Raw genomic sequence first — 12,051 nt, forward strand, 5'->3', positions numbered from 1 at the left:
CCCTTGTTCGAAAGGAGCTTCTGAACTCTCTCGTCCATTGAATTTGTCAGGTTTTGGATGGTTTCTGCTTCAATTGTTTTGCATGAGGACAGAATACCCTCCCAGAGCTGTTGCTTAGATGTGAACTGCCTCCCGCCACCATAGACACTCCTTTTGATGATGCTCCAGAGGTTCTGAATGGGGTAGAGGTCAGGGGAGCATGGGGGTCACACCATAAGTTTGTCCCCTTTTATGCCCATATCAGCCAGAGATGCAGATGTTTTATGTGCAGCATGAGATGGTGCATTATCATGCAAAAAAATGATCTTGCTGTGAAATACACGGTTCTTCTTCTTGAACCATGGCAGGAAGTGCTGTTTGAGAAAATCCACATACATTATGGAGTTCATCTTTAGCGCCTTCAGGGATCCTAAAGGGGCCGACAATCTCTCTCCCCATGATTCCAGCCCAAAACATTACTCCACCTCCTCCTTGTTGGCGCTGTAGCCGTGTTTGCGTGGGGTGTCCATCAACCAGCCATCCTCCACTCCATCCATCTGGACCATCGAGCGCTGCACGGCACTCATCCGTGAACAAAACAGTTTTGAAATCAGTCTTCATGTAATGTTTGGCCCACTGGAGCCGTTTCTGCTTGTGTGAAGTGGATAGAGGAGGTCGACAGGATGGCGTATGTACAGCCTTCTTAAGTAGTCTTGCCTTTCATTGGACACACCTGCCAAACTAATTAGCACAGGTGTCTGCAATTGCTTACAGTGATATAAAGAGCCCTGACACACATCACCATCAATGAGTTTAACTGACAAACAAACAAATTCTTCCCTTATCACTCCTAAACACTTTTTGCATAATAATTTGGAACACAGTGTACATGTGCTTTTCCACAAAACACCAGTGGTTCACGTAGTGAATCTTACAGTTCTAACTTGCCAACCGTGGTCTGTATGGAGTTGTTCAATAAAGGGCCCAAAATTAAGATAACATAGATGGGAGAGGTCTCTATGAATAGGAATTCCTAACTATTTGATACCCTGTGAGGGCCAGGCAAAGGGAAAGTTGGACTGGATGGAATCCTATATGGATTTGGGGAGGGAGACATCGAGGGCCTCAGACTTCGCTGCATTGATTTTAAAATTTGACCATGTAACAAAGTGATCTATTTCAGCCATAACAGCATGGATGGATATATGTGATTGAGTGATATATACTAGGACATCATCAGCAAATAGAGAGCACTTGTACTCGGTGCCTCCCACCTCAATCCACCTAATATTGGGTTTATGGCGAATTGATGAGAGCATGTGCTCCGTCACTAGGATGTATAAGAGAGGGGACAGAGGACATCCCTGCCTTGTCCCATTGGTGATTGTGAAAGGTGATGAAAATGTTCTGATGCACCCCCTGGGCCTTGGGACACCCGGAGCTGGACCCTTTTTGGTGGATGCTGGTGGTTGTAGTCTTCGTGGCGGTGACCCGGTTCCGTGGCTCAGGGTGGTCAAACCAGTGGCGGAACTATTTATGTGGTTTTGATGTTTAAATGTCCGACTACGCCACCCGTGGATTGCGGTCAGAGTGAACCGCCGCTGCAGGGCAGACCGCTGAGGCTGGTGTTGTGGGTGCAGCAGAGCGTAGCATAACTCCCCACGGGAGGAGTATAGCCTCAGGGCAGTGTATGCGGAGGATGGGGGTGATGGTGCAGGGCAGCAGCAGTAACGACACGGAGTCAGTGATGCAGTCCAGGGCCTTTACTCACAGTTCTTATTATCCAGACCACGTCTGCAGGTAACGGCTGCCCACGTCGTACTGTGCTCACCAGGTGAGGGGCTCAGACAACTCCCAGATAACTTTGGAGCGCTTCACAGGACCCCCTTTGTGTGTCCTTTGTCTGGCCTTTCTTACCAACCCTTCTGTCCGGCTGCCTCGGGCCTCCTCTTGGTAAACTTGGCGCCAGTTTCCCTGACCCTATGTGCTGCCCTCCTAGCGGGTGTAGCGAGGGGCTGCGCCACATAAAATGTCACAGCCTCTGGTTTCTAGCTGAGGGTCGTTTCCTGCCTCCACTAGTTTCGGGGACCGGTCTCCCCCTTTGGCCTGACCCCTCCACGCAGGTGGATTCGGGCGTGCGGTGGCAACTCGCCCGTCCGCACCCCTGGGATCCCTTCGTTCCTCGTTCCTGGAGCCTTCTCCGCTCCTCTTCCTTCCTTCTCCCTCTTCCAGGCCTGGGCCTCTGTTACTAGGCCCGCCTCCGGAGCAGAGCTCATGCAGAGCCCCTGCTCCCTGCCACTTCTGCTCAGACTTCTCTGCACTGAACTAAGATGGTGCCCACCTTTTATACTCCCTTCTCAATGCACCCAGGAACTGCTTCCTCCCTGCTCCTGCACTACAGGGTTCCCCTTCCTCAGTGTTCCCTCCCCCCACTCCAGCCAGGGACAGGGACTGTCGTGCCCATCTCAGGGGCATATTGGTCGCCCTGCCCCACGGCAATGTGGTGTAATGCATGCAGGTGTCGGGTCCTGATCCACACTCCATCCTTACCTGAGAGTGAGATATCACACCTCTGGGTGAGGTGCAATACCTCTGTAGCAACCGAGCCCTCAGGGTGCTACAGTTCCATTTATCTTCAGCCTAGGTGACGTATTGTGATACAGGGCCGTGATTTTGGCTATGAAAGGGTCCCTTAGACCCCTACCCCAAGCTTTTTAAGAGAATCATATATGGCGTGCCAGGAGACTCTATGGAATGCTTTCTCAGCATCCAACGAGAGTATCTAATTACAAATTTTTAACTGCATCTAGCCCAGGAAATACTTTGTGCCTAGTAGCAGTGTCTGCTAGTCAGCGGAATATCCCGGCTGTTAAGCAAGCTACACCACCTGTAGTTTGGACACTTAATTTTTTCAAAGGAAATGCTTCGGGACCACGGGATACTCAGTGAAGAGCATCAGGAGGCACCCCAAGGCATAGGGGCTGGGACTGGCAGTAGGATGCCTTGCGGTGGACAGCCGAGCTCGATCCTTATAAAAGCTTTTTAACTGCAGCAGCTTTAGTGGACGCTACTGGAGCTGGAATTACGCGGCTGCTGGCATGAGACTTGCCCTCCAATAGATCCTTGTAAATGGATTTAAAGTGTATTCATTCAAATTAGAGAGACAATTTAAATTAAAAAGCTTAGAGCTGCCTCCACCACAGGGGGGCTCGCTCGACCCACCAGCGGACAGGCACCAGTATTGGGAGAGGGGGGCTGGCCGTCAGGGTTCACCGCGGCTCTGGCACAAACCCGGCGACACGGAGGTGGCACGGGCAGGAGCGGACTGAACGTGTCGGCTTCTCACTTTTTGGATTGTAGAAGGGCATGACATGCCTATATCTGTGTCTCCCCCTCCTTTTACTCCTCCACCTCTTTTCTTTTCGCATGACTATATGTACTTGTCACTTTTCCATGTGTTAGTTGTGTCTTCTGAGCAGTTTGTCAGCTTTTGGACACCTTTAAAGGTGTTTTCTATTTGTTTCTATGTGTTTTTGTTTGCCTGCCATTGGTTTTAACGGTGTTCGAAGGTGTTCGACGAACAGTTCGACGAACAGTTCGGCGAACACACGGGTGTTCGACGAACCGAACCGAACTCGAACACTACGGGGGTGGCTCAACACTATTAGGTAGTAAGTTATATGTACCCTAAAGTGTTGCCATCTAGAAATACAACTCTTCTTGAAAAAAACAAGCACACATACAATTACGGCGACAAACAAGTAAAAATACTATGGCTCCTGAAGTGTGACATTGAAAAAATTGAAAAAAATTGCTTTGTCCTAAAAGCTTAAAATGTGCAAGGGGCTTTTTTTTTATTAAGACAATGCAAAACAAATATCCTGTATGGTTGTCATAGCAAGATAATATCTTGACAGATCAGTAAGCCACTAACCAAATTGATCTTCACTCTGGCAGAACAGGAATATCCATATTTTTCATAGATGAGCATTTGTTTGAATAGCCAATATGTAATATTACCACTAGCCTGCTACAGCCACTGAAGAGAAAATGTGAGATTATTATCTCATGATTATTTGGGTTTCTGGATCTGGGTGGACCCGTGGGACTTAGTGAGACTACGCCTTTTAAAGTTACAAACATTTAAATATTTGAAAAATGTTAAATTCAGATGTAGGAAGTTTATCAAATATAATCATAATGTTATGTCATCTTTTATTACAATATAATTGATTATGAATTTATGTAATAAGTTCTTCTTACCAGTATTCCGTATTCACAAATTATACTTATTCTACCAGACAACTAATGTTGCAAGAGCTGGAAGTGTTTCTTCATCAAATCCATATGTGTCCAGAATGAGGCCAAGTGAAAGAGGTAGGTTACAATTTCTTTATACTGTCTGACAAACTATTTGTGGGAATTTATTAAATGGATATTTTCAAGTTATCTCTTGAGCAGCTCAGAGCTATGCAGTCTCCTTTTTTCCAGGTTTCTAACAGGGTGGGCTCTCCTCCTTGAGTGACATCTCTGGTGAAAAGTAAATCCGTAGTATTAGTAGAACTATAAATCTCAGCACAAGTTCTGCCTTAACATGTCAGTGGCTTGTTCTGGAGTGTGTGCACTGCTATAACTATATTTATACATAGAGATAACAGGGAAATTGAACAAGCACACAGCTCTGGACAGTGAAGGCAGAGAGCATAATTTGCAGACCTGCTCTGAAAACTGCAGGGCTGGTGATTTATAACTACATCTCTCAGGCCACGTTCACACGTTCAGCATTTGGTCAGTATTTTACATCAGTGTTTGTAAGTCAAAACCAGGAGAGGGTGAAAAATACAGAAATGGTAACGTGTTTCTATTATACTTTTCCTCTGACTGTTCTTCTCCTGGTTTTGTCTTACAAATACTAATATAAAATACTGACCAAATTCTGAACGTGGTCTTAGGAATGAGCAGGAGAGGAGGGGAGTGGAGGAAGACGAGCAGCAAAATACTGTATAGAATTCAGTGGGCTGGAGGGAACTGACTGGGATATTAGGAGTTAACCTCTCTCTTGGTTTGTACAGTTATATGAAAAAGTTTGGGCACCCCTATTAATCTTAAACTTAATGTTTTATAAAAAATTGGTGTTTTTGCAACAGCTATTTCAGTTTGATATATGTAATAACTGTTGGACACAGTAATGTTTCTGCCTTGAAATGAGGTTTATTGTACTAACAGAAAATGTGCAATCTGCATTCAAACAAAATTTGACAGGTGCATAAGTATCGGCACCTCACCAGAAAAGTGACATTAATATTTAGTAGATCCTCCTTTTGCAAAAATAACAGCCTCTAGTCGCTTCCTGTAGCTTTTAATTATTTCCTGGATCCTGGATGAAGGTATTTCTGACCATTCCTCTTTACAAAACAATTCCAGTTCAGTTAAGTTTGATGGTCGCCGAGCATGGACAGCCCTCTTCAAATGATCCCACAGATGTTCAATGATATTCAGGTCTGGGGACTGGGATGGCCATTAGAGATGAGCGTTGTTCTACTCGAACTGTTCGCCAATCTCAAATTCGAGCTGTTTTGGGCGGTGTTCGAGCCGTTCGGCGAACACGAACAATTTGAGAAAAATTCGGCTGTTCGAGGTTATGTTCGATAACTGTTCGTGCACCAAAATCATAACTGGATTTTTTCTCAGTAATGATGAAAATTAATGTTAATACGCAGTTTGAGTGTACAGCGGGGTGGGGGGAGGGGCAGGGGATGGATCTCTGCAGGAACAATGAAGATCTCCATTTTTTTTTCTCTTTCCCGCATTTGCAGTGGGGAGGTGCAATCTGTCAGCCTATCAGCAGCGCACACACAGAGCGAAGTGCTTTTTTTCACACAAGCAAGGGCATGTGTCATTGGCAGTGTATGTCACATGTCCTTGCCCTATAAGACCAAGCCATTTTCCCCGTCGCCACCATTTTCTCACTGCTGCAGCTGCGTGTTAGACGGCACCGCTGTTGCTGTGTGCGCTATACCTTGTTAATTTCAAGCCAATTTTCGCAAAAATATACAGATAGCTTGGGAGTAGGGAATAGTTGTGATTGCAGTCCTTTTAAGGACTAGGTTACAGCATTTCCTACGACTTTTATCAGGGAGGTCTGTGCTCTTAAATAGATAGGTTGTGGGAGTAAAGACTAATTGTAATTGGAGTCCTTTTCAGGACTAGGTTGCATGAGTTCCTATCAGTTTTTGCCAGGCAGGTCTGTGCCAGTGCTGTGCAAGTTTTTTTCACAGCATTTGGCTGAATCTAGCAAAGCTAATCCTTTTTGGCCTATTGCAGAGTGTGTTAGTCAGTGGAGTAGCCTATCTGTGTTGCAAGATATAACACCTGTGTATAGAATACCAATTTTTTTACTGCACCTAGTGAAGTAAAATCTTTTGGGCATAGCATCATTCTATTAGTCCATCTATACTGACCTCCATCAGGTTGCAAACTGAATATAATTTTTTTCTGCATCTAGCTCTGAAAAAATATTTGGGCTTCTAGCAGTGTGTGGGACTTGGTCTATTAGTCCATCTATACTGACCTCCATCAGGTTGCAAATTAAAAATAATTTTTTTCTTCATTTAGCTCTGAAAAAATATTTGGGCTTCTAGCAGTGTGTGGGACTTGTTCTATTAGTCCTTCTATACTGACCTCCAGCAGGTTGCAAATTGAATATAATTTTTTTCTGCATCTAGCTCTGAAAAAATAGTTGGGCTTCTAGCGGTGTGTGGGACTTGGTCTATTAGTCCATCTATACTGACCTCCATCAGGTTGCAAATTAAAAATAATTTTTTTCTGCATCTAGCTCTGAAAAAATATTTGGGCTTCTAGCAGTGTGTGGGACTTGGTCTATTAGTCCATCTATACTGACCTGCATCAGGTTGCAAATTAAAAATAATTTTTTTCTGCATCTAGCTCTGAAAAAATATTTGGGCTTCTAGCAGTGTGTGGGACTTGGTCTATTAGTCCATCTATACTGACCTCCATCAGGTTGCAAATTAAAAATAATTTTTTTCTGCATCTAGCTCTGAAAAAATATTTGGGCTTCTAGCAGTGTGTGGGACTTGGTCTATTAGTCCATCTATACTGACTTCCATCAGGTTGCAAATTAAAAATAATTTTTTTCTTCATTTAGCTCTGAAAAAATATTTGGGCTTCTAGCAGTATGTGGGACTTGTTCTATTAGTCCTTCTATACTGACCTCCAGCAGGTTGCAAATTGAATATAATTTTTTTCTGCATCTAGCTCTGAAAAAATAGTTGGGCTTCTAGCGGTGTGTGGGACTTGGTCTATTAGTCCATCTATACTGACCTCCATCAGGTTGCAAATTAAAAATATTTTTTTTCTGCATCTAGCTCTGAAAAAATATTTGGGCTTCTAGCAGTGTGTGGGACTTGGTCTATTAGTCCATCTATACTGACCTCCATCAGGTTGCAAATTAAAAATAATTTTTTTCTGCATCTAGCTCTGAAAAAATATTTGGGCTTCTAGCGGTGTGTGGGACTTGGTCTATTAGTCCATCTATACTGACCTCCATCAGGTTGCAAATTAAAAATAATTTTTTTCTGCATCTAGCTCTGAAAAAATATTTGGGCTTCTAGCAGTGTGTGGGACTTGGTCTATTAGTCCATCTATACTGACCTCCATCAGGTTGCAAATTAAAAATAATTTTTTTCTGCATCTAGCTCTGAAAAAATATTTGGGCTTCTAGCGGTGTGTGGGACTTGGTCTATTAGTCCATCTATACTGACCTCCATCAGGTTGCAAATTAAAAATAATTTTTTTCTGCATATAGCTCTGAAAAAATATTTGGGCTTCTAGCAGTGTGTGGGACTTGGTCTATTAGTCCATCTATACTGACCTCCATCAGGTTGCAAATTAAAAATAATTTTTTTCTGCATCTAGCTCTGAAAAAATATTTGGGCTTCTAGCGGTGTGTGGGACTTGGTCTATTAGTCCATCTATACTGACCTCCATCAGGTTGCAAATTAAAAATAATTTTTTTCTGCATCTAGCTCTGAAAAAATATTTGGGCTTCTAGCAGTGTGTGGGACTTGGTCTATTAGTCCATCTATACTGACCTCCATCAGGTTGCAAATTAAAAATAATTTTTTTCTTCATTTAGCTCTGAAAAAATATTTGGGCTTCTAGCAGTGTGTGGGACTTGTTCTATTAGTCCTTCTATACTGACCTCCAGCAGGTTGCAAATTGAATATAATTTTTTTCTGCATCTAGCTCTGAAAAAATAGTTGGGCTTCTAGCGGTGTGTGGGACTTGGTCTATTAGTCCATCTATACTGACCTCCATCAGGTTGCAAATTAAAAATAATTTTTTTCTGCATCTAGCTCTGAAAAAATATTTGGGCTTCTAGCAGTGTGTGGGACTTGGTCTATTAGTCCATCTATACTGACCTCCATCAGGTTGCAAATTAAAAATAATTTTTTTCTGCATCTAGCTCTGAAAAAATATTTGGGCTTCAAGCGGTGTGTGGGACTTGGTCTATTAGTCCATCTATACTGACCTCCATCAGGTTGCAAATTAAAAATAATTTTTTTCTGCATCTAGCTCTGAAAAAATATTTGGGCTTCTAGCAGTGTGTGGGACTTGGTCTATTAGTCCATCTATACTGACCTCCATCAGGTTGCAAATTAAAAATAATTTTTTTCTGCATCTAGCTCTGAAAAAATATTTGGGCTTCTAGCGGTGTGTGGGACTTGGTCTATTAGTCCATCTATACTGACCTCCATCAGGTTGCAAATTAAAAATAATTTTTTTCTGCATCTAGCTCTGAAAAAATATTTGGGCTTCTAGCAGTGTGTGGGACTTGGTCTATTAGTCCATCTATACTGACCTCCATCAGGTTGCAAATTAAAAATAATTTTTTTCTTCATTTAGCTCTGAAAAAATATTTGGGCTTCTAGCAGTGTGTGGGACTTGTTCTATTAGTCCTTCTATACTGACCTCCAGCAGGTTGCAAATTGAATATAATTTTTTTCTGCATCTAGCTCTGAAAAAATAGTTGGGCTTCTAGCGGTGTGTGGGACTTGGTCTATTAGTCCATCTATACTGACCTCCATCAGGTTGCAAATTAAAAATAATTTTTTTCTGCATCTAGCTCTGAAAAAATATTTGGGCTTCTAGCAGTGTGTGGGACTTGGTCTATTAGTCCATCTATACTGACCTCCATCAGGTTGCAAATTAAAAATAATTTTTTTCTGCATCTAGCTTTGAAAAAATATTTGGGCTTCTAGCGGTGTGTGGGACTTGGTCTATTAGTCCATCTATACTGACCTCCATCAGGTTGCAAATTAAAAATAATTTTTTTCTGCATCTAGCTCTGAAAAAATATTTGGGCTTCTAGCAGTGTGTGGGACTTGGTCTATTAGTCCATCTATACTGACCTCCATCAGGTTGCAAATTAAAAATAATTTTTTTCTGCATCTAGCTCTGAAAAAATATTTGGGCTTCTAGCGGTGTGTGGGACTTGGTCTATTAGTCCATCTATACTGACCTCCATCAGGTTGCAAATTAAAAATAATTTTTTTCTGCATCTAGCTCTGAAAAAATATTTGGGCTTCTAGCAGTGTGTGGGACTTGGTCTATTAGTCCATCTATACTGACCTCCATCAGGTTGCAAATTAAAAATAATTTTTTTCTTCATTTAGCTCTGAAAAAATATTTGGGCTTCTAGCAGTGTGTGGGACTTGTTCTATTAGTCCTTCTATACTGACCTCCAGCATGTTGCAAATTGAATATAATTTTTTTCTGCATCTAGCTCTGAAAAAATAGTTGGGCTTCTAGCGGTGTGTGGGACTTGGTCTATTAGTCCATCTATACTGACCTCCATCAGGTTGCAAATTAAAAATAATTTTTTTCTGCATCTAGCTCTGAAAAAATATTTGGGCTTCTAGCAGTGTGTGGGACTTGGTCTATTAGTCCATCTATACTGACCTCCATCAGGTTGCAAATTAAAAATAATTTTTATCTGCATCTACAGTACCTCTGAAAAAATATTTGGGCTTCTAGCAGTGTGTGGGACTATTTGTATTAGTCCATCTATACTGACCTCCATCAGGTTGCAAATTCAAAATAATTTTTTTCTGCATCTAACCCAGCCAATAGTTTTGGCCTAATACCACAGTTTGGCCACTCAGCTCTGCTCGGTTACCATCCATTGTTTTTTTGTGCAAACAACTCCAGAGTTGTGAATTAGTTAACCACCAAAATGAGTGGAAAAAGGCCTGCTGCTGGTGGAAAGGGGAATAGGTTTGTTGGGAAGGGGAAAAAAGGTTGTGTCCGTGGGGTAGGTGTTAAAGCAACAGTAACATCTGCAGAAGAAAGACCATCTTCCAGCCAAACTAAAATGTCTACTTCTTTTAGCGGACAATGTGATAAGATCCCTTTCTTACGGCCACGCCAATCGCTACAAATTCCAGATGAGGCACAAAAACAGCAGGTGCTTCAACGGATATCAAGTGCTCCTTTAAGTGGGCTCTCCTCCACATCAACTTCAACATCACAAATACTCCAGTCCTCAAAGGTGTCACCCAAATCGCACTTGCTTCCTCACAGCTCCCAAATCTCCAGCTGCCCGTCTGAGTATGAGGTAGAACAGATGGTTGAGTCTGCAGAGCTGTTTACTCATACTATAGCCTGGGAATCAGAGGTCGACTCCAGCGCTTCTGTGAATCCAGACGAGGAAATGATCTGCACTGATGCCCAGAATCTTTATGAGTCGGATCCAGGACCAGACGCAGAAGGTTCTGACCATAATGTAGACCCTCATTCCCAAACTGTAACTCCTGTTGGTGGAGACAATGAGGAAGACGATGATAAGACTCGAATACCTGATTGGAGCGACAACTTTAGTTTTTTGTCAGGGCAGGAACAGGTTGGCTCTGAGGACGACGGGTGTGATAACGCACAGGGTGATGATGATGAGGTCGGAGATCCCACTTACTGTCAACCCACAGTCAGCCAAGAGATGAGGTCAGCAGAGGAGGTGGAGGAAGATGCTAGTGACGACGAGGTCAGGTTGCGCCTTCCTGGACAGAGACGTAGTACTGAAAGCACGTCAACAACTGCATCCTCAAACACAACTCTGCCTCTCACCACAAGTCGTGGTGGCTCTTCAGGTCGCATGGGTGCTAAGCCTTGCATAGCCTGGGCATTTTTTCAGATCGATAAAGATGACCCAACTCGTGTTATCTGTAACATTTGTCAGCAAAAGCTAAGTAGAGGCCAAAAAATACATAGTTTGAGTACTTCATGCATGAACCGGCACATGGACATGAAGCATAAGTTGCAGTGGGAAGCTCAGTGTGCTACAATGCGGCCTAGCCGGACGGGCCAATCACCGTCTGCCATATCTTGTGCATCCGCGGCCTCTTCATCCTCTGTGACTGGGGGGACAACAGTCACACCTGTTTTGGGGCGCAGACCTGCCACCTCTTTACCCGCAACAGCCAGCGTGATTGGCAGGTCATCATTTTCTTTGGAGGTGGTAACACCAGCTGGTGTTGAGCGCTGTCCGACATCGATAGCACCACCTTTGGATCAAGGCAACCTAACATGTCCGCCTGCATCTTCCTCACAGACCGGCAGTTTGCCGGGACACCCTTATCAACCCCGTCTAAGCACAATAGCCAGCCCTCGGTCCCTCAGATGTGGACAAGTAAAAGACCATTTCCTCCTAGCCATGAGAAAGCTAAGAGGTTGAATTTCACCATCTGCAAGCTCTTGGCTACAGAAATGCTGCCTTTCCGCCTGGTGGACACAGAGGATTTTCGAGACCTTATGTCCGTCGCAGTGCCCCAGTACCAGATGCCCAGTCGGCACTACTTCTCAAAGAAAGGTGTGCCTGCGCTCCACCAGCATGTCGCACACAACATCACCGCTTCTTTGAGAAACTCTGTGTGTGACAGGGTGCATTTCACCACAGACACTTGGACGAGTAGGCATGGACAGGGGCGTTACATGTCGCTGACTGGGCACTGGGTAACTATGGTGACAGCAGGACAAGGGGCTGCTGTCCAAGTCTTG

The 12,051-nt window shown here is 43.5% G+C and overlaps 1 protein-coding gene across 4 annotated transcripts in view; it reads left to right on the forward strand.

The window, feature by feature from the left end:
• SYK (spleen associated tyrosine kinase) overlaps positions 1-12,051 on the forward strand; it is a 383,129-nt gene that overhangs the window by 272,272 nt on the left and 98,806 nt on the right. For all 4 annotated transcript variants that reach the window (XM_073671015.1, XM_073671017.1, XM_073671016.1 and 1 more), the window contains one exon: positions 4,281-4,356. In XM_073671015.1, the coding sequence (XP_073527116.1) occupies positions 4,281-4,356 (76 nt within the window). The remainder of the gene's footprint in view (positions 1-4,280; positions 4,357-12,051) is intronic.

This window comes from Phyllobates terribilis, unplaced genomic scaffold (assembly GCF_046119375.1).
Source record: "Phyllobates terribilis strain yellow unplaced genomic scaffold, ASM4611937v1 Scaffold_1__5_contigs__length_1240528914, whole genome shotgun sequence".
Classification (NCBI taxonomy): domain Eukaryota; kingdom Metazoa; phylum Chordata; class Amphibia; order Anura; family Dendrobatidae; genus Phyllobates; species Phyllobates terribilis.